The sequence below is a fragment of the Rhinichthys klamathensis genome, unplaced genomic scaffold (assembly GCF_029890125.1).
Source record: "Rhinichthys klamathensis goyatoka isolate OS25496 unplaced genomic scaffold, OSU_Roscu_1.1 h1tg000191l_1, whole genome shotgun sequence".
Classification (NCBI taxonomy): Eukaryota; Metazoa; Chordata; class Actinopteri; order Cypriniformes; family Leuciscidae; genus Rhinichthys; species Rhinichthys klamathensis.
In genome coordinates, this window is record NW_026606717.1 from 1,221,724 (window position 1) to 1,244,249 (window position 22,526).

Consider the following 22,526-nt stretch of genomic DNA (forward strand, 5'->3'; position numbering starts at 1 on the left):
GAGCCCAAAACACTAGGTATCCCTTCTGAGGGCCCCGACCCTTGTCCGGGCCCCATTTGTCTTCTGCCTTAAAGTTCTACTCTAAAACCTCAGGCCTTGCTGCCTTAGGCTGGAGTTCAGGGTGAAGTCGTTAGCTAAAATAGCACGGCGTTTTAAATTGGTTCCCAATGCATCTAGCGACGCAATACTAGTGAACCGTTTTCGAAAGGGAACGTACTCGGTTACTCGCGTAACCTCGGTTCCCTGAGAATAACGGGAACGAGTATTGCGTAGACGGCCGTGCTATTAAGCTTCACGTCCAGGTATTGTCGCTTCAGTCAATTTAAACCTGATGTCCATGGTGAAATGGGCCGCTTAATAGTCTGTAGCTCTCCCCATTCTGTCGGGCTCAGCTCGCTGGTGGCGGGACGCGCCCTGATTGGTTCGCACTGCTGTGCCACTTCGCCATAGGTTCGTGCAGATCCCGCAGCCCAGCCAATCAGCACACTGATAGCTCTGCTCTATGCTGGCTGTGCTGCTGCACTGCGTTTTAAAATAAAGGCTTCAATATTCTCAAGAAAATTTGTTTTCCCAATGCGTCTACCCTATTCTCAGGGAACCGAGGTTACGTGAGTAACCGAGTACGTTATTTGCTCTGGCAGCTGGTGTTGCTCTTCACTGGAGCGATTTGGAGATAAACGGGTCCTGACTTTCCATTCACACTGCAGAACGGGGGCCACTGGATTATCGCAGATAATCTGTTGCTTCACTTTACAACATTCTGTGCAAAAATGTTTGTGGCTAGAATGAATGTGTGATGTCAGTTCTCCTCAAGTTAATGCAGGTGGAGTTCATCACATTAACTGTGAATAACTTCAATTTACAACTATGTCAGCCTTATTCAGCAAAAACTGATGATTCAGGATTCTGGTCATTCTAAATCTATGCAACCACAAGGGCTGCATCCGTAAAACTTATTGGCAGCTGACTTGTTGCCTCGATGACTTTGTTGGCAGCGTTTGCGTACAAAGGTACCTCAAGAAACTGATTTCGGACAGACTTCTGAGGCAGGGTAACGGTTTAATGATCTACAGCAAAATAGAGCTTTGCTGATAATTGCTGAATATTTAATTACTACAATAGTAATTTCTTGCTGGAAATGACAGTGAATCATCAGAAACACCATTTCAGACACCATGTTTATTTTTTAGCTTAACGGGGACAGATAGGAAAGCACAGGATTGTGGGATATCAAAGGTAGTGAAGGATACAGCTATGCTGCCTTCAAAAATCGATCAGATGAAGGGATCTCAGAAGACAGAAAGTCAATCTAACTTTGGATTCGGACGTGCCTTAATGTCTTTCTACCTCGGAAAGGCAGCATTTCTTTCATTTTCTAAATTTTTACATGTTCACTTTGACACAAAATATTTGTTGTTGTATCATAAATGCATACACATCAATACTGGCCGCTGTACCTTAGTGAACACATTCAGGAGTTTTAAAACTAGGGTCTTGGAACCCCCAAGGGAAATTTGAGAATAAATTTACTTACGTTCAGTAATTTTTTTTTCTTTTTTTCTTTATTTCCTTGCCACTGTTACCTGTAGCTTGCTCACTAGTCACAGAACTGTGGAACTGCTTGGAACAATATTTAATATTAAAAGTGAAATGCAAATAAATTTAATTTTAGTTAAAAAAATTATCTTATATTCTAATATAGGATTAAGAAATATACACTGTTGACTTATACAAAGTTTTAAAATATATATTTAAACCTGTAAATAAAATAAAAATATATCATTATATATTTTTTTAATAATTATTATATACATTACCATTTATTTTATATTTGATCAAAAATACAGTAAAAAGGAATATTGTGAAGTGGTATTGCAATTCAAAATAACTGTTTGTATATATTTTAAGCTGTGATTTATTCCTGTGATGGCAAAGATGAATTTTCAGCAGCCATTACTCTCAGTAATCAGTCTGTACGTGATTCTTGTGAACGTGATTATTCAGAAAAGCGAATTGTATAATTTTACAGATGTGATGTTGTCTTATCACACTTATTTTTCCTCACACAGTTTAAACGGATCTGTATATATATAAATATATAGCTTCCTTATATATTTTAGGAAAGAGATTCATCACAAGGGGGTCCTAAAATATTAAAGCATTAAAACGTTTGAAAACCCTGATCACACACAATGATGACACCCCAATAAAACTGATATAATTGATCAAATTTTTTCAGAAGTAACTTATTCTTTCAAGTCAATCAGGTCTTACACAAGACTGAACATATATAGCCTATACTGTAGGTGTGTGCATGTTTATGAGGTACATTTTGAACTTTGAGAGTCAGAGGACATACTGGATAAACATTGTCGTGGAAATTCTTAATACGTATACAACCTACTTAATCTGACTTCTTCACCATGGACAATTTAAACAACTTGCAGTTGTTAAAATAATAACAGTATCTTGAGGTAATTTCCTGAATTGCCTGAATACTTGCAATACAATACAATTCTTCCCTGAAGCAAGGTGATGGCGTCCCATCAAGAAGCTATATCACTACCTCAATCACACATAGATGTTCTATTCTTGTCTTTTGAGCGTATAATCTTTAGTACTTCTATTACTACCCCAATCACAGATGTTCTGTTGTTGTCTTTTGAGCATAGAATTTATTTCTCAGCTGCGCAGCATATACCTGACACGACTCCCAAGTGGCTCTTTGTAGAAATTAAGTTTTATTCACGGCCGGGAGATCACTGGCCACAACAACCAAGTGAGTCTCCTGAATAGAAAGATACATGTACATTTATATCATACAGTTGAGCAATGTCACTCAAGTCTTCTTCACTATGATTTGTTCTGGTGATTGATTTGTAATGATCTAAGCTAATCATATGACTGTTAGTTCTACTGTGTTAAGCACTTTTTGGTTAAGTATGGCCTTTGACCTAAGCATCATCAGTCTGCATTTCTCTTTACATTTACTGTTGAAAATACCCATTACATAAAATATTTCTATCACAACATCATTGGTTACTCTTCTACTTTGTCATACCTGTTCTGTCTCACTCATTGCTTGAGTGAACAAAATGCTCTGCCTACGTTCAGCTAAGCAGAGAGTTATGCCTAAAAGTAATTCATTTACCCAATCCCATAACTCCTCCTTTTACATTGATAATGAGACATGAAGTCCCGCACACTAATCTACCCTGAGTTGTACTCAGTTCCTCACAGTGACACCCCACCGGCTCGGACACTGGACAATCTTCGGGACACAGCAGGTACGAGCACAGAGGTTAGCCAAGGGATTCCAGAAGGAGCACAACAACTTCAGTCTAGCTGAGGCATCTCTTCCCGTGCCTCATGGAAAAGTCTGTTCGTGCCACAAGCGGTTTAAACGTGGACCTTCTAATCCAGAGCAAACCTTTGGTGCATTTCCACCCGAAAGCCAGAGGAATTTAAGAGCTGATTATACAACAACGCATAACAGTTTCTCTATTTATTTCACCCATTAAGAATATCTTTCTAGTTCCATTTGTTTTCTAGGGAGAAAATTCAGGACATCCAAGTCACCACAGGTCCGTGCACACTTGTTTTTTATGCTCATCTGTAAAGCTTTTTATTTAGTGTTTTTTTGTATTTATATTATTTGTATTTAATCTTTATTGCATTTGAGGCCTACACTGAAAAAAATGGTATAGAAACTATTTTCTCTCAAATTGCAAATTAATTACACTGAAAAAAAAGTTCTGAATCAACATGCACCAATTTTATATATCCTAATCATTCGTCTATATATCCTAATCATGTATTCATTACTTCAATGCGCTCATTGTTTAATACATTGTTTAAATTAAGACATTATTAGCTAACTGTGTGATTTGTATATGTACATTTCTGAAATACATAACTAAGACAGTTACCTCTGAAAACAGATCACTCTAAATTGTAATGTTGACATGCATTTTCTGTAAAGCTGCTTTGAAACAATATGTATTGTGAAAAACGCTATACAAACAAATGTGAATTGAATGTAACTGAATTGATAAAATAAGTAACACATTGAATTAAACATGAAATTTTAAGGTAGAAAGACTGAAATAGTATTTCTTATAAAACGTAAGTAAAATGTAATCTTTATGTACAACTGTTTTATACAGTGATGCCAATATTATTAGCATAATATGTTTACATCTCCATAATATCTACACTTGTACTTTTAATTATTTGGATAAACACATCTGCTAAATTATTATATTTAAATCTGATATGTTGTAAAGTAACTGTTTTATGATTGCAATCTAATTTTATTGTGATAAATGCAGTGCATGACCTATTTCAGAGCCTATAAGTGAATTTTCCATAAGGGCTTTTGACCAACATGCCTTATCTTTATATTCCCACAGACACTTTTTACAACCCGCAGAACATTGGGTTATAAACTGTATTCCTCACGTGAGTTGTAATACCTGTGATATTCCCTGTTGTTGTGGACATCTGAGCCATGGCCTTTTCTGACCTGCTGGAGCAGGTGGGCAGTACAGGACGCTTCCAGATCCTGCATGTCACCCTGTTGAGTATGCCCATCCTGATGATGGCCAGCCATAACCTGCTGCAGAATTTTGTGGCCTCTGTGCCGCCGCACCACTGCGCCCCCTACGCCAACCTCTCAATGTCCTCCATGGGGGACATGCTGCGGGCAACGGTGCCCCTGGGCCAGAACGGCCAACCGGAACGCTGTAGACGCTACACACATCCTCAGTGGCAGCTCCTGAACAGCAATAGTTCAGAGAGCCTACGGGAAGAGGGTGTGGAAGAGATAGAGATGCAGAAGTGTGAGGATGGATGGTACTACAACATGACGGATATGAGCTCAACTATTATTAGTGAGGTAAGTGTTAAATGTCTTTCCATTATTATTATTAGCAATAAGTTTGCTTTCATGGTGACATTAATGTTAATTTCAACATTTAATTATACATTTTTTTAAATCAAAAGTTGTGTCTGTTAATATTACTTGCACTGTGAACTAACATTAATAAACATTGAACAACATTTATTATTAAAATGTTGTAAAACACGTTGTTCATTGTTAGTTCATGTTAGCTAATGCATTAACAAATGATACCTTATTGTAAAGTGTTACCAAAAAAGTAAAGAAAAGGTACCATTTGTGCAATAATTCAATGAAAATCATATATTTGTAAGTGCGCCTTGTGTGTCCAAATACTTATTTGGGGCACTGAATGACCTTTGCCTGTTCACCAAGCAATAAGCAAATAAAGGAAAGTTTGGTAACACTTTATTTTAAGGTGAAGTAGTTACACGTTACTACATGTACTTACTATAGTAATAACTATAAGTTATAAATAACTACAGTACACCTAGTCAGTACACCTACAGTAACTCTAGTAAGTACATTTAGTTCATTCATATTACACATAACTTATTTGAGTATGTAACTACTGTACCTCGCCTTAGGGAAAAACAAATGGCTACACTTTATTTTGTGTATATTTAATTAAAATGTTGATTCTTTTAGTGGGATTTGGTTTGTGACCAGCGTGCGCTAAAACAGATGAGTCAAACTACATATATGGGAGGCGTCCTTGTGGGAGCAGTCCTTTTTGGGGGACTTTCTGACAGGTTGTGACAGCTTTTACAGTTAAACATGACAACAACATCAACGAAAAAAACAAAAAAACTTCATTATATAACACATCTGACAGAGAAATGCAGTAGGACACTAATTAAATTCCCCTAATCTGTTGTAGATTTGGCCGGCGCATTTTACTGCTGATCTCTAACCTGATGATGGCGGTTGGAGGAACATGTACTGCCTTCTCCACATCCTTCACCATGTTTTGCCTTTTCCGTGTCTGCTGTGGCATGGCCCTTTCTGGTCTGGTGCTCAATTCTTTCTCTCTAAGTGAGTATGGTGAATAACACAGCTGTGGATCAGAGGTTGGCATCTATTCAATCCATGTGATTTACATTGTATTTGGTGACATCTAGAGGAGAAAAGCATGAAGTGTCATTGTTGCTTCTCCTCAGTTGTGGAATGGATCCCCACGCGTGTGCGGACGGTGGTGGGCACAGGAACAGGCTACTGCTACACCACAGGCCAGCTGATCCTGGTAGCCATCGCTTACTGCATCAGAGACTGGCGCTGGCTCACATTGGCTGTCTCTCTGCCTTTCTATGTGTCCTTCCTCTACTCATGGTGTGTCTTCTGCTCATGACGGGTTCTACTAAACAAAGTTCAAAAGAACAGCATTTATTTGAAATAGAAATCTTTTGTAACATTACTGTCACATTTGATCAATTTAATGCCCCCTTTCTGAATAAAAGTGTAAAAAGCTTGGAAGTTGGAATGAAAAAAGTAGCAGAATCTATGTGCAGCATTATTAAATAACAAATCAAAATAACCAAACACTCATATTACCCAGAACTTCTAAAAAACTTGAACAGAACAACCAGTATACATTAGCAATCACAGACAAAGAACAACTAAAAATGAGCAATAACACTGGAGCTAAACGGGATAATTAACCAGAGACATGAGGGCAAAATAAAAACCATGTCAACAGATAAATGAACACATGAAACTGAACTGGGAACAAAGCTAAATTAAACACAAAGTCCTACTCAAGCAAACGTGACCCCCCCCCCCCCCCCTCCCCCTCCCCCCAAATAAAAAACAACACAAACTGATTGAAGGAGCCATGGTGAAGCCTTGGTGAAGAGGCCAGGCAGAACCAGGGGGGAGACTGACAGAGGCAGAGCCAGTAGAGGTGGAGACCCAGGTGGAGCAGAAGTGCCGAAAAGACCGGACGACACCGAAGGTCCTGGAGACCAATGCGGAGCCGTGTTGACGAGTGGGCGAGGTGGAGCCAGGGTGCCAGAGCACTGAGGCAGAGCCAGTGTGACTGAGAACTGAGGTGTGGAGGCGGACGGAAGGAGAAGCCCGCTGGAGCCGATGGGGTTGAGGGCCAAGGCACAGACGAAGGCAGAATGACGACTGACCAAAGTGGAGCCGGAGTGACGAGGAAGCCCAGTGGAGCCTTAATGATGACGGTCCTGGGTGGTGCAGAGGGAGTAAGGAGCCATGGTGGAGCCAACTAGTCGAAGGGCCAAGGTGGAGTGATGGGCTTGGAGGTTCGAGGTGGAGCTAGAGGGTCGACACACCAGGGCAGAGCTGGTAAACAGGAAGACCAGGGCGGATCCGAGCTTCTGAGAGAAGCCAGCAAAGGAGTCGAAGGGCTGAAGGGAGCCAGCAGAGAAGAAGAACTGGATAGCATGGGCAGAAAGTTACAAGATGGCCTCCTTAGCTGTGATAAGGCAGGCAAAGAGTTCAAAAATGGCCTTCTTGGGCAGGCAGAGGAGGTGGGAGTGGGAGGCAGGGTGAGAGTATCATCAACAACACTGACATGGTGCTGGGCGACGAAACAGATTTGGTGCTGGGTGACAAAACAGATTTGGTGCTGGGTGGGACCAACGGCGAAGGGATATCCTAAGAAACAACCTCCTCCAATTCCTCACACAATTGTTTGGAAGTTATGCAATACTCATCCTCGGCGAATGGGCAAGGGCTCCACGTCATGCCCAAGAACTCCACTAACACACACTCTGGGACGGATGTTGAGGAGCTCAGTTGACAGCTATGGCATGGACCTCCGGTCTGCGGTGGGCTCTGGCTTACTATCCTTTGTGGGCTTGGGCTCTAGGTAAGTGGAGGATTTGGGTGCTGGCCTGGGGAGGATTGGAGTAGACAATTGCAACCGGCAAGGGGCAAGTTAGTCTGGGGCATGTTTATCTTCCATCGCCTCCACGAAAAAAATATGGACCTTACACAAACACAATGGGCCCTATCTTGCACCCGGCGCAAATGACTTTGTACACTGACGCATGTATCATATTTTGCACCCGCGCAAAGCGGACTTTTCCCTCCACAGACACACATGTCTATTAATGTTTAGTCTTTTAAATAAGTCTTTAATAATACAATTTAATAAATCATTTAAATAATTAAATAATATAATTACTGTAAATAAATATTCATTGTAAGAAGTCAACCACCTGAAAGTCAATGTTTATTTTGCTCATGTTTGAGTTTTTATCTTCTGCAGGTGGTTCTTAGAGTCTGCTCGTTGGCTGGTCCTGACCAAGAAATCAGAGCAGGCAGTAAAAAACCTCAAAACGGTGGCTCGCATAAATGGACGCCGCGCAGAAGCCGATAAAATCAACCTTGAGGTATGACTTTATGTGGGTTGTGTCAATTTCAGCATCCTCTTAGTCATTCGGAATGCTTATTCTGTTGTGGTTGTGCATGTAGATGTTGCAAGAGTCCATGAAGAAGGAGATGGCCTGTTCACAGGGGTCTTACAGTGCTCTAGACCTCCTGCGCACATCCAATATGAGAACCATCACCTTGTGCCTTAGTGCAGTCTGGTCAGTCACTCAATCCTACCATTTCATTCAGTGACAACTAGCATTTGAATCATACCACACTTGTGACCTTCGAACTGTAACATCTCAGGTTCTCAACCAGCTTCGCCTACTATGGTCTCTCCATGGATCTGCAGAAATTTGGGGTCAGCATTTATCTTATCCAGGTCATCTTTGGAGCAGTGGATATACCAGCCAAAATTTTGGTTACGATATCCATGAGCATGTTAGGACGAAGACCATCTCAGTGCGGAGCTCTTGTACTGGCTGGTGTAATGATACTCATTAATCTTCTGGTGCCTTATGGTGAGAATTTGTGCCTGGTTAGCAGTAAAGTGCAGTAATAATAAAACTGCAGTCTCATTGTCACATAGGGTCACCACAATTCAAGTTTGACATTCATATGGCTGATCATGGAACAATGTATTCGTGACACTTATTTTTGTGAATGTGCAGACATGCAAGTATTACGCACCAGCCTGGCAGTGATTGGGAAGGGCTGCTTGGCTGCGTCATTCAACTGCTGTTACCTGTACTCTGGAGAGCTCTATCCTACGGTCATCCGGTAATTACATCCTAAAACAACAAACAAATTCCCTACGATTCACAGGCACAGCTTAATTGCATTTGTCCACAAGGCCGTAACCATGTCTTGAACATTAGTGGGGGAGGGTTGTAATGGTCTTTTTATTTAGAGGAAACAAATTATATTTTTTTTAAATGGATTTAATGGAATAAAAAAAAAGGTAGAAGATCAGTAACAGAACAAGAATATATATATATTTTTTAAACAATTTGAGCTATATGCACACATTCACTTTTATACGTTACACAAAATGGTTTTTGTCATGTAGGCTAAATGATTCAGCCTATATTTTAAATTTGATAAAAAAAAGTCAAATATTAAATGGTTAGCTACTTCCATCTTACCTCAGTCTTTTACCATTAAAAACTGAAGCGTTGCACATGTTTGGTGTTTGTGAATCCCTTTTAGTTAAATCCCACCTTCTTTGATTTAATTGGTCATGTCAATCAGCTGTTAGACCGCTGACTGCAGACCAGCCTAAAAATGTCACTTAAAAAAACAAATTTTCATTCTAATAACAAATAGAACAGTATCAATTTGTCCATTTCTAATTTTGGGGGGAGGGACTTGTTTCCCTCAATGTATATGGTGGTTACGGCCCTGTTTGCATATCATTTGTTTCTTTTTGACAAGCAATAATAAGAATCCCAGAATCCCATACTATTTTCCAGTGCAACTGATGTCAACGTATGCAATGTTCTGCTGTGTCCTCTCAGTCAGAACGGAATGGGATGGGTCTCCATGATGGCTCGGTTTGGAGCAATGGTGGCCCCCATGGTGCTCCTTCTGGGAGAGGATTCCCAATGGCTACCTGGTTTTATCTACGGAGGGGCTCCAATTGTCAGTGCGATCATCGCTTACTTTCTCCCAGAAACCCTTGGACAACCTTTGCCTGATACTATCCAGGATGTGGACGACAGGTGAGCCTGTGCACTGTAAAAAAAAGAAAAAAGTTGAGTTTAAAAACATTTAAGCAACCAGCTGCAAAGCATTTTTGAGTTCACTCAACTTCAGTGGTCAAAGTTGTGCCAAATCATTTTTGAAAGTTTTTCTACACTTATTTGATTAAGTTAATTCTACCTTTCTCAGTAAGTTCATCTAACTACCAGTCCAACTCAAAGGAACAAGTAAGCACAACTACAGAGGCCTGAAGTTCACTAAACTCAAAAAACTCTTTTTTAAGTTGATTCAACTTTCTCCAAATATCTCACCCAGATACTTGAATAGCCCTCACATTAAGAATCATACTGTTTACAAGTACCTCAGGTCTCCAGAAGTAGCTCCTGATACCTTCGCTCGGCCTCGGAGGCCAGGCCCTGTCCCGCCGCAGATTGCGTTTCGGGGAGTTTTAGGCGGAGCTCTCTCGATGAGCAACACCACTCCGTGCGTTCCAGCCTCCGGAGTTCGAAAAAAAAAAAAGCCCTAGGGTCACGTGCGTGTTGCCCGTTTATGACGTACAAACCATATACTGTAAATACAACACAATGCAAAAGACATTGCCATCATTACAAAAATTATTTATTGACAATTCTGTAAAACAGCACTTTTTCTATCTGCATGAAGTTCTACTCCACTCTTCAAGATTTATAAAAAAAAAGAGAAAAAGATTAGTCACTAGAGTACAACCTGGAATACATAAATGATGAACCTTATGATTATCCCTATGGATTGCAGCTATTTGAACATTAATCATTTTTTGAAGGACCAAACTTTTGAATTTGTAATTCTTTTATTTTAATTCATTAGGAAAGTTCACATTGAGGGCATTAATCAAAGAGGAGACAGCTGTGGCAAAGGTCTTGCACATTATCCGACCCAATCTGCTCTTATAGTACTACAGAGAGGCACCTTATATTTGGGTTTGAGTGGATGGTGGCAACATCATCTTCAACGATGGTTAAGAACCTCATCTTCTCCCCTTGTAAATGGCTGGCTCTGTGTCCTGCTGTAGAAATCGGCAGAAAATTTGGGGCAAAACACATTTTTGATTGAATCCCGTTGGACCACAGAGTGTTCCTAAACATGTGCTCATGTAACTTCATTTGGAAAACAAAGCTGGTCATGTTTTTAAGCTTGTTCAAATTCAGCCATTGAACAAAAACTGATAACCGAAATACATTTCCCAAGGCCAAACAATAACACACTTGTGCTGTTTTTTTGTGTGATTACCTGTGGCACTTGTTAACAGCAGAATCCACAGCCATTTATTTAACGTTTTTTATGTTGTTTAAAAGAGATCACCCGAAATCACACAAGCAAAGGGCATAAGGAAGTGTATAGGCTCACATTCTGTTCATCGCCCAAACTGATTGTATTAAATCAGCAAAGATTAAATCACTAGAGTCATATGGATTACATTCATGCTGACTTTGTGTCCTTTTTGGAGTTTAAAAGTGTTGGACCCCATTGACTTGAATTTTGTGAACAGAAAAACCTTCAATCCTTTAAAATATTTTTGTGTTCACCAGAAGCAGTGGTGGAAAGTAACTAATTACAAATACTTTCGTTACAGTACTTGAGTAGATTTTTCGATTTTTTTCTACTTTCTTGAGTATAATTAAATTGTGGTACTTTTACTCTTACTTGAGTAGAATAATAAGAAAGTATTCAACTTCGCTACATTTATTTTTCACCAAAAGTACAAAGTACTTTGACAAAGGTGCCGACGGAGCACCAGGGAAAGCTAACATTTGACAGACACTTTTCAAACTACTGCGGTGGAGCCCTGCGCTTCAATATCTCTATCGCTATCATCTCCCCATTTTGGGTAAAAATACCGGTAGAAAAATAATACTAAAGTACTTTGTACTTTGTAGTACTTGAGTAGTTTTAAAGCAAATACTTATTTACTCTTACTTGAGTCATATTATTTTTCAGTACTTCTACTTGTACTCAAGTAAATTATTACTTAAGTAGCAATACTTTTACTTAAGTACAATTTGTTAGTACTCTTTCCACCACTGACCAGAAGACAGTAAAGACAACAAAATGGGTGAGTAAATATTCAAGTTCTTCTTGTTTATATCTTCTATATTCATATTCATATTCTTTCATATTATATTAATTTGATTTACTCTGCTATTGCTATATTACTGTTTAACCTTATGATTGTGCACTGTATTGTTTTCACAGGTTAGATATCAGAGGGAATGTCTCAATCTCAAGGTTTTCAATGTCTCTGGACAGTGTTGCGAAGCAGTAATGTTCCATTGTCTTTGCTTTGGTATAATAACAACTTGTTGAATGTGTGGTATCAGACTGTCAAACTGATCTCCAAGAAAGACTTTAATATTCAATAAAGTAATTTTAACCATGACTTTGTCTCCTGCATTCTTCTCTTTCCTCTGCCTCTTGGCTGATAAGAGAGCAGGGGCCGTATTTGCAAAACATTTTATCTTACCACTAAGAGTTAGTCTCCTAAATGGCAATAGAAGTTCTTAATTAAGAGTTTTCTCTTAAACCTATTCACAAAGCTGCTGAGACCAACCTTTACTAAGGAATAGAGAGAAGTCTTAAGCTAAGAGTGAGGGCGGGGTTGACCTCGTTGCTATGGATGATGTCAACACGCTTACTAACTATGACCACAGTGATTGGCTGATAGGGGAGGAGTCTATGTCAGCGATTTAATCATAGAAATATTGTAGAATTCAAATAAAGGTTTTAAAATAAAAATGTTGCCATATACAAATAAAGATTTAAAAATATATATGTTGCCATATTCAAATGTGTCACTAATAAACTATTATATGTTCAGCTAATTGCCAGCCTCTTACATGTCTGCATGTCCGACAAATGATGTTTTATAAACAAAGTTTGGGAGGAGGATGTCCATAGCCGACAGCCGACTCAACCTAGTTACCTCAACAGTTTTCTGTATCCCTCTGCCACCCCTTTTGGACTCTCGGCAAAGATACTCTTTGCTCTCTGTTGAGGATACGGGGGAGAACGTCTCAGTTGCGTATGTAACCTTGGTTCCCTGAGTAGGGAACGAGACACTGCGAAGCGGTCGCTATGGGAACACCTTCGGCGTGACGAATGTCTGAAGCCCTTTTACCATCACACCAATTTGATTGGCCAATAGCGCTTAGCACCGCCCAAAGAATAGGTCACATAGCTTAATATCAGCATGCAATTTGATCAGATTTCCATGACGAAGGATGCACTAATCGAAAAATACTGGAAGGCCGGCATCGCAGTGTCTCATTCCCTACTTAGGGAACCAAGGTTACATACGTAACAGAGAAGTTCCCTTTCATATGTTCTCTCGACACTGTGAAGCGGTCGCTATGGGAACGATTTATACCATAACGCCTTCACGTACCTGAGAATAGCTGGAAGACCATGGATAGCATCCGCTTAAGAAGATGAGACCTGGGAGCCAGGAGCCATCTTCACGTCCAGACCATAGAACTTGATAAAGGTGTTCGGAGAGGACCATCCTGCCGTAACACAGATATCCTCTGAGGAAGAGCCTCTAAAAAGAGCTTGGGAAGAAGCCATTCCCCTGGTGGAATAAGCACGTACACCCAGAGGCGAAGTCAAACCACTTTGAAGTCAAAGTCCATACAAGAAGGGATGATAAAAAGAGCCTGCAGATCACCTATTCTCTTGAGAGAGGATAGAGCCACTAAAAGGACCATCTTAAGAGTTAAGAACTTTTTTGACACAGACTCCAATGGCTCGAAAGGATGATTCGCCAGCCCTTCCAGAATGATAGCTAAATCCCAAGAGGGGATTCGTGCAGGGAGGAAAGACCTAAGCCAGAATAAGCAAGTCCCTTGCAGAAAACGATAAACCAGGGGATGACGTTCTACAGAAACACCTCTCAAGGGCACATGCTCTGCTGATATAGCTGCCACAAAACCTTAAGCAAAACCTGCTGAAAAATGACTCTGTAGGAAATCCAGTATTAAACTCACAGGGCAATGAACTGGGTCCAGGTTGTGTTGGCCGCACCAAGAGGCGAACAGCCTCAATTTAAAAGCATACAGGTGCCTCATAGAAGGGGCACTAGAACTACGAATAGTATTGGTAATTGGAGTACATTAGTGTGCCCCGCTCAGGGGCCACACCCACAGCTTCCATAAGTCCGGACGGGGATGTACCTTGGGCCTGAGTCAGCAGGTCCGGTCTGAGGGGAACCTCCCAAGGAGGGCCGACTAACAGACTGACCAGGTCTGAGAATAATATCTGAGTGGGCCAAAACGGGGCCACAAGCAACAGATGTCTCACCTCGGGTGTTCTGAACTGCCGAGAACTGCAGAGAGTAGCCGAATCGGTGGGAAGGCATAAAGCCTGGCTCTGGGCCACTCCTGGGCCAGAGCATCTAACCCCAGTGGCGACAGAGGAGACAGGGAGAACAAAAACGGGCAATGCGTAGTCATGTTCAACGCAAACAGATCTACCTATGCTGGGCCAAATTTCTGCCATATTCACTACTTGAGGGTGCCGCCTCCATTCTCCGGATTCCAAGCCCCGCCTTGAAAGCAGGTCCGCTCCCAGGTTCAGATGGCCTGGAATGTGAACAGCTCTGATTGACAGAAACTCGGTCTGCTCCCAAAGGAGGACACGTTTCGCCAGCCTGTACAGGGGATGAGAACGTAGTCCCCCTTGACGATTCAGGTACGAGACCACAGTCATGTTGTCTGTCCTAATCAATATGTGAAAGCCCTTCAAACAGGGTAAGAAACGTTTGAGTACTAGAAACACCGCTAACAACTTCAAATGATTTATGTGCCAACCGCGATGCACCTCTTTCCAGACTCCAAATGTCGGGCGTCCCTAATAGACTGCCCCCAAGCCCGTGAGGGATGCGTCAGTGTTGATAGTTTTGCGACGACAACATGCCCCCAGCTGGACTCCTTTGGAGAGGAGTGGGAGTCTCGTCCACGGACGCAGAGCATGAAAACTTCTGCGTGTGATCAACACTCTGCGGAGAGGGTGGCAATCAGGCGAAATCCCTTGGCTTTTGAGCCACCTTTGAAACGGTCTCATGTGGAGCAGGCCCCAACTGAACCACAGGGGACGATGCTGCCATAAGACCCATCAGTCTGTGGCATAAACCCCCCTGAACTAGACATCCTGTCCTGAATTGACTCAGACAGCATTGCAATGACTGAACACGTGCGGGAGACAGCCGTGCCCACATCGAGTGAGAGTCTAGTTCCACGCCCAGAAAAGTCGTCTGTTGGTGTGTTAGCAACATGCTCTTCTCACGGTTTATGAGTAAACCCAAGCTCCTCAAATGGCTGAGTACCAAATCCTGATGTACTATTGTCAGTTCCTGAGATTGAGCTAATACCAGCCAATTGTCCAGGTAGGTCAGTATTTTGACGTCCTGGAGCCACAGTGGTCCATACACTTTGTGAACGTTCAAGGAGCCAGAGCCAGTCCGAACGGAAGAACACGGTATTGGTAAGCTTTGCCCTCAAAAGCGAACCTGAGGAACTTCCTGTGTCTCTTGACGACATGGATGTGGAAGTACGCATCCTTTAGGTCGATAGTCACAAACCAATCTCTGATCTGGATATGAGACAAAATGGACTTTAATGTCAGCATTTTGAATTTGTTGACTCTGAGCACAAGGTTTAAGCGCCATAAGTTGAATATCGGACTTTTTGGGCACGACAAAATAATGGCTGTAGAAAGGTCCAAGAGGGGGGTATTTCTTCTATAGCCCCTTTCTCCAGGAGTGACAAAATCTCCTGACTCAAAGTCGAGAATTCCCAAGGAAATACCGTCGTGAGAAGGATGCCGCCGAAAGGAGGTGGGGCTTTCCTGAACTGGATGGTGTAACCGTGTCGAATGGTGCGTAACACCCATTGTGAGATTTCGGGCAGGCGCTGCTACGCGGCCCAGTGCTCCACTAGAGGTGTTAGCCGTTCTACTTCCGGACCCTGCCATGCTGCAGGTGCCAGTACATTTACTGAATGCAGAGCGTCTCTGGCGTCTGGCCTCTGCGTTTTTCGTTATAGACTGGTCCCCCTGAATAGGGCTCCGAAGCACATAAGTGGCGGAAACCTCTGAAACAGGGAGCTGTCTCATCGCCGGATCGGGCTGACCCGCCACATTGAACGTGGGGGATTTGAACGCTGTCATAAACGGGCCTAACGCACATGGCCCTAGGGCTTTTTCTTGAACTCCGAAGGCTGGAACTCGCGGAGTGTCTGAGGTGTTGCTCGTCGAGAGAGCTCCGATGAAAACCGCCCGAGATGCAATCTGCGGCTGGCAAGTTAAGGTCGGAGCTGGGAGTCCACAATGAGAGAGACGAATATCCTTGCGCGGTTCGTCTAAACTCTCTGATGGAGGCCCTGGCCTCCGAGGACGAGCGAAGGTATCAGGAGCTACTTCTGTGGACCTGAGGTTGAGAGGCCTTGGCCGTCAAACCCAGGTCTATCCGTCTAAGTTGCAAGCGAAACGGTGGACGAGTCCTAGGACCCCATTCTCTGCCAGGGGGCTCCATAGGCGATGGCTCACTTCTTTGTGACTCACGGGGGCGCTGTGGGGAAGATGAGTGCGACCGGACTGGAGATTGCTGTTTCGCTGCCCGAAATTTTTCCATCACAGCGGTCACAGACTCCCAAATAGGCCGTCTTTAGATATGGGGGCATCCAGCATGAAGGTCTTGTCTATTTCTTTGATGTCCTTCAAAGTCTTTTTAGTCTTTTAACATAATATTATATTTTACCAACTAGTGTGCAATTTATGTAACTTATTTTCATTCATAAAGCTGAAAGAAAACGTATAATTCCGTTCTTTTGGCAGCATGGTTGAAGGAGGAAATGAAACCCCGCAGAGGAAGGTACAGCGACTACAGACTGCGCATGCACGATACCGGGTAGTTAGACATTCGTACGACGAAATAAAAAAATTAAGTTTTCCCAACTTAATTGTTTGTATTTATTGGACAAAATAGTAGTAAACATGTAGTTAAATAGTTTTTAGGTAAACTCAACGTTGTGTTTAAAAATCGTCCACTCGACGAAACATTTTAAACTTAACAATTTGCAATTGGATTTTTTGCAGTGTGGTGGCTTGATACACATTCAAGTTTTGTACTGGTTAAATCTGATCAAACATGATGCAATTGATATTGCAAGAGAATGTTATGTCAAAAGTGCAAATGAGCAAAGTGTCAAGTGTAAATTGCTAACAATAACATGTTTTTCAACTCTTTCACTTATTATAGAGGTTTAGGACGGACAAATTCTAAAAGATTCCCTGAAAAAGAGGATTTGGCCAAGAAGGATCCCAGTTGTGTCCTCCTGAAAGAGTCTGCCTGAGACGATCACTTCACTGCAGTATATGACATTAATTGAGATGATCGATGCCATACCGAAGAGAACTCAAGTGTTAATATGATGGAAACAACCAACGGCTGTAAATGGGGGTTTCTTTGAATTTGAATTTGAACTTGTTTTTCTGACTGCAATTAATGTAAGTTAAAAGTATTATTTACTTGGGCGAAGTGAGAAATAGAGCTTCATATGGAGCTTTGTGCTCTTTAGAAATCTTTTACATTTATATGTGTGTGTGTGTGTGTGTGTGTGTGTGTGTGTGTGTGTGTGTGTGTGTGTGTGTGTGTGTGTGTGTGTGTGTGTGTGTGTGTGTGTGTGTGTGTGTGTGTGTGTGTGTGTGAGTTGGTTTATGTGATTTATGAGGACACAAATTTGTATAATGACATGTGTATTACACTGGTATTACAACTTATGGGTGGTTTATGAGGACATTTCAAAAGTCCTCATAAATCAAATGGCTTAAAAAACATAAAAAACAATGTTTTATTAAAAAATTAAAAATGCTGCATGTCTCCTGTGATGGGTTTAGGGATAGGGGCAGTGTAGGGGGATAGAATATATAGTTTTTACGGTATAAAAACCATTACGCCTATGGAGAGTCCTCATAATGCTGTTGCACCAACATGTGTGTGTGTGTGTGTGTGTGTGTGTGAGTGTGTGTGTGTGTGTGTGTGAAATTTTTGTTTTATTACATGAATGATGCAAAGAAATAAAGAACACAAATTGTTGATGAATGGGGTTTGTGTTTGTTTTGTTGTTATTAAAGCTTTCATAAGTAGTTTTCTGTAAAATGCATCCAAAATAATAAATATAAATAATTAATTATTTAATTTCATTTCATGTCATACTGTTATTTAGCCTGCTGGCTCTTGGTAGAGTGGCTTATTACATCATCTCTCAGATTAAATTAAGTTATTTTGTATTGAATTAAATTATTTTGTATTTGAGTAAATAAATGAGTGACAATTTTGTACGGCTGAGTGAATATGGGTAGAACTCTACTGCCCTAGTACTTCAGAAACCCCTTTTATGTGAATTAAATGTGGCACAATGGCCTTTATCATCACAGCAATGCCTATCTAGTGCAAGGGATTGTTGGGCGTGAGACATTCAGGACAGTTCTCTCTGGAGAGACAGAGTCGTTTACACCTCAATGACACATATGTATATTTGCTTCACAGGACATATGCTGTCCACTTCATAGTATTTATCAACTAGTGAGTTCTAACTATGTCATTTTTGGTCTTATCTGACAGCTTATAAACTGAACTGAATGGTGGTGAACTTAATAGAGATATTAAAGTATCCTAATTTACAATCTACTGCAGGTACTGTTGCTTAAAAATGCATTAAGAAGAATATGTTAATGTTCATCTCTCCCTCTTAATCACCACATTTGCCTCATCTTTTGGTTTCCTGTCGGTCGGTTTTGGTGTTGGTATTCCACTCATCAGGGTATAAGAAGGAAAGGTAACTGTTGATCTGAGAAAGGCTTTAACCCTGCTACTCCCGCACACCGGTGCTTAACCTCACTATAAAAAGGCTTTTACGGCCTCTTCTGCACAGCAGTGCATTATTTGTTACAACTACGTTTTATATACAGTATGTTGTTCCATTCTACTGTCTGTATATTTAAACATGTAACTTAATAAATAAATTTGCCTGCTTTAAAGGCTTTGAGAATCTTTCCTTTTATCACTGATGATATTGGAAGCTTATAGTTTTCATTATCTAAACGTTCAGGTTAAATCCTGTATGTTTTCCTATCAGTTCTCACCTTTACCTTTAAAGAATAAGAGGTTAAAGAAACAACTTTAATAGAGTCAGATTAATTATATTGGAGTCAGATAAATAACTGAATTATGTAAATTTATAACACTATACATTGTGTTATATTACCTTGGCATTAACTTACAAAAAACGTAACACTGCTGCAAGGGTTTTTCTAATGGCTGGGGGAGTAACGATAAATCTCTCTTCTGACTGGAGGTCAATGTCTTCTGAAAAGTCGTTGAAACACTATTGTATTTTTTTTCTTTTGCTATTGGACTGTACAGTAACTGTATTTTCTGTAGTCCCATTCACTACTTATAGACGTTTACGCAATGACTTCTGCTTGTACTTTTGTTTTTTTATTAAAAGCTGTTGTCTTGGGTAAAAAAGGGAACACAATAACAGAATATTGGGATACAAGTATCAACCTGTCAGGTTTTGAGGTGAAGGGATGAGGCGAGGACTCAGGTGAAGATCAATTGGCTTTTTATTTAAATATCAAATTAAACAAAAACTACCTAAAGTACCTGAGGACGGCATTTCATAAGGCCGTTATCAGTTGGTGTCTCGATAAGCTGCCTAGGTCGTGAATCAGCTGATACTATTATTTTGTGTACTCAAATTCGTGCACTGGTAAGTGATTTATATTAGTGATCACATAATCTTGGATTAGAGTTCTTAAATTTTTGAAACGCTTTATATTGTATAGCCAAAGTATATTTTAATTATAAATTTAACATTTAGCTTTTGAAAATTTGTTGAAAATTAAGTTTAAGCAGTTTTGATGAACAGTTGTTTTTATTATCTCTTAACAATTTATCTTTTTCCCTCCCATTTATTCATCTATCCTATGTGGTTCAAACCAGAGAGGCGATGATGTGGAGAGGCAGACCAGAGGGATGCAATTTGGTCTCCTTGAGACAGTCATTGATGCTGGAGGCCTGGATTCAGTGGTGGAGGAACAAGTTCTACTAAACGTCTCAACAGTGAGAAGTGTTCCGCTCAAATACAGTCTTGTTTAGAGGTCAGAGGTGGTGCAGGGATGACATCAAAACCCAAAAGACTAATTTGCCACTGGTTCCCTCAAAATATTCCTATGCTTTTAAAAAATAAAAAGATTTTTTCAATTTGTTAGTGAAATAAGGTTTGTGGTAAACTAGTTGATGATACTTAGATATTTCATTCTACAATGATAAGACAATGATAAAAACGTTTGGGGTGTATGTGTGTGTAGTTTACATTGTAGAAAAGAAAATCCATTCAAGTATTGTCAAATTGTGTTTACCACAGAGCCTATTTCACCAATAAACGAGGAACCAGTGTCGAATTAGTCTTTCGGGTTTTGACATCATCCCTGCACCACTCTGAATGTTATGATGCCAAATATTCGGTTGTTGATTTTCAATACTTTTTATACTTATGAAATATCTCGGACACCATTTTGTTACCAGTCAGTTTTTTAATACTTTTTATACTCATGAAATATCTCGGACACCATTTTGTTACCAGTCAGTTTTTTAAAACTTTTTATACTCATGAAATATCTCGGACACCATTTTGTTACCAGTTGTTGTTGTTGTATTCTTTTTAGTGGTCAAATCACTTAATCACGATTAATCCCATCTAACATAAAAGTTTGTGTATAATGTGTGTATGTGTGTGTATATATACATATATATATATATATATATATATATATATATATATATATATATATATATATTATCTTTTTATATATGATATATACATGTATATGTGTGTCTGTGTGTGTGTGTGTGTGTGTGTGTATATATACACACACTATATTGCCAAAAGTTTTGGGACGTCTGCCTTTACAAGCACATGAACTTTAATGACCCCATTATTAATCCGTAGGGTTTCATATGGAGTTGACCACCCTTTGCCACTATAACAGCTTCAACTTTTCTGGGAAGGCTTTCCACAAGGTGTAGGAGTGTGTTTATAGGAATTTTTACCATTCTTTTAGAAGCGCATTTGTGAGTTCAGGCACTGATGTTAGACCTGGATAACAGTTTCTTATTCATCCCAAAGGTGTTCTATCGGGTTGAGGTCAGGACTCTGTGCAGGCCAGTCAAGTTCCTCCACACCAAACTCTTCATCCATGCCTTTATGGACCTGCTTTGTGCACTGGTGCACAGTCATGTTGGAACAGGAAGAGGCCATCCCCAAACTGTTGAGTGTAAAGTTTGGTGGAGGGGGGATTATGGTGTGGGGTTGTTTTTCAGGGGTTGGGCTCGCCCCCTTAAGTTCCAGTGAAAGGAACTCTTAAAGCTTCAGCATACCAAGACATTTTGGAAAATTTCAACTTTGTGGTAACACTTTGGGGATGGCCTCTTCCATTTCCAACAAGACTGCACACCAGTGCACAAAGCAGGTCCATAAAGACATGGATGAAGAGTTTGGTGTGGAGGAACTTGACTGGCCTGCACAGAGTCCTGACCTCAACCCGATAGAACACCTTTGGGATGAATTAGAGCAGAAACTGTTATCCAGATCTAACATCAGTTCCTGACCTCACAAATGCGCTTCTAAAAGAATGGCCAAAATTCCTATAAACACACTCCTACACCTTGTGGAAAGCCTTCCCAGAAGAGTTGAAGCTGTTATAGTGGCAAAGGGTGGTCAACTCCATGTTAAACCCTACAGATTAATAATGGGATGTCATTAAAGTTCATGTGCTTGTAAAGGCAGACGTCCTTGCATATTACCCACATGTGCACACATATAATATATATCAAAATATAATATATATATATAAACACAAACTTTTATGTTAGATGTGATTAATCAACTTGACAGCACTAATTATTTTATGTATTAATTACTTGTAGAGTTTGTAGGTTTTACTACAATTTAAAATGTGCTTTATTGTTCTCAGTTTAGGGAAAGATTAGTAAATGTTTTTTAGTTCCATAAATGTTTGAAATGGAATTGGCAGTATTGAATTTAATGTTTGTCAACTGAGCACTTTTGCCTGTATGTTGAGTCTGTGCAGATTGTTGTGAAATAAAGGCTAATATGTGTTTTCATTTGTGTTTTTATGTGATTAATACACACCACGATTTTGTTAACCTCAGTATAAAATTTAGTACAGCAATTTTTAGTTAAGCCCAAATAATAAATCCTGATTAAAACATTTTAGTTGAATGAACTATAAAACTAGTTGAGCAAACATATTTTTTTAAGTTGGAGTCAAGTTTGGACCAACTAAAACATTTTAGTTGAATGAACTATAAAACTAGTTGAGCAAACATACTTTTTTAATTTGGAGTCAAGTTTAGGCCAACTAAAAAATAATAATTGAAGCAACACTTTGAAGAGAGAAATTGAGTGAACGTAAAAATTCTGTGGAACTAGTTACTAAATAATAATTAGTTGAGACAACCTTAAATTTG

The 22,526-nt window shown here is 40.2% G+C and overlaps 1 protein-coding gene across 1 annotated transcript; it reads left to right on the forward strand.

Moving 5' to 3' along the window:
- Positions 1 to 4,297: 4,297 nt before the first annotated feature.
- slc22a6l (solute carrier family 22 member 6, like) lies at positions 4,298 to 17,603 on the forward strand. The gene is made up of 10 exons (XM_056262008.1): positions 4,298 to 4,897; positions 5,549 to 5,652; positions 5,781 to 5,935; positions 6,061 to 6,229; positions 8,136 to 8,259; positions 8,342 to 8,457; positions 8,546 to 8,760; positions 8,911 to 9,019; positions 9,757 to 9,960; positions 17,229 to 17,603. The coding sequence occupies exons 1-10, from the start codon at positions 4,511 to 4,513 to the stop codon at positions 17,320 to 17,322; spliced, it is 1,677 nt and encodes a 558-aa protein (XP_056117983.1). The 5' UTR covers positions 4,298 to 4,510; the 3' UTR covers positions 17,323 to 17,603.
- The last annotated feature ends 4,923 nt before the right edge of the window (positions 17,604 to 22,526 follow it).

Bases quoted from the DNA above. Each gene is read 5' to 3' on its own strand.
- slc22a6l (XM_056262008.1), top strand. From the start codon at position 4,511: ATGGCCTTTTCTGACCTGCTGGAGCAGGTGGGCAGTACAGGACGCTTC. The intron at 8,761-8,910 runs GTGAGAATTTGT...GTGAATGTGCAG, and splicing joins TAATCTTCTGGTGCCTTATG to ACATGCAAGTATTACGCACC. The intron at 9,961-17,228 runs GTGAGCCTGTGC...CACTTATTATAG, and splicing joins ATCCAGGATGTGGACGACAG to AGGTTTAGGACGGACAAATT.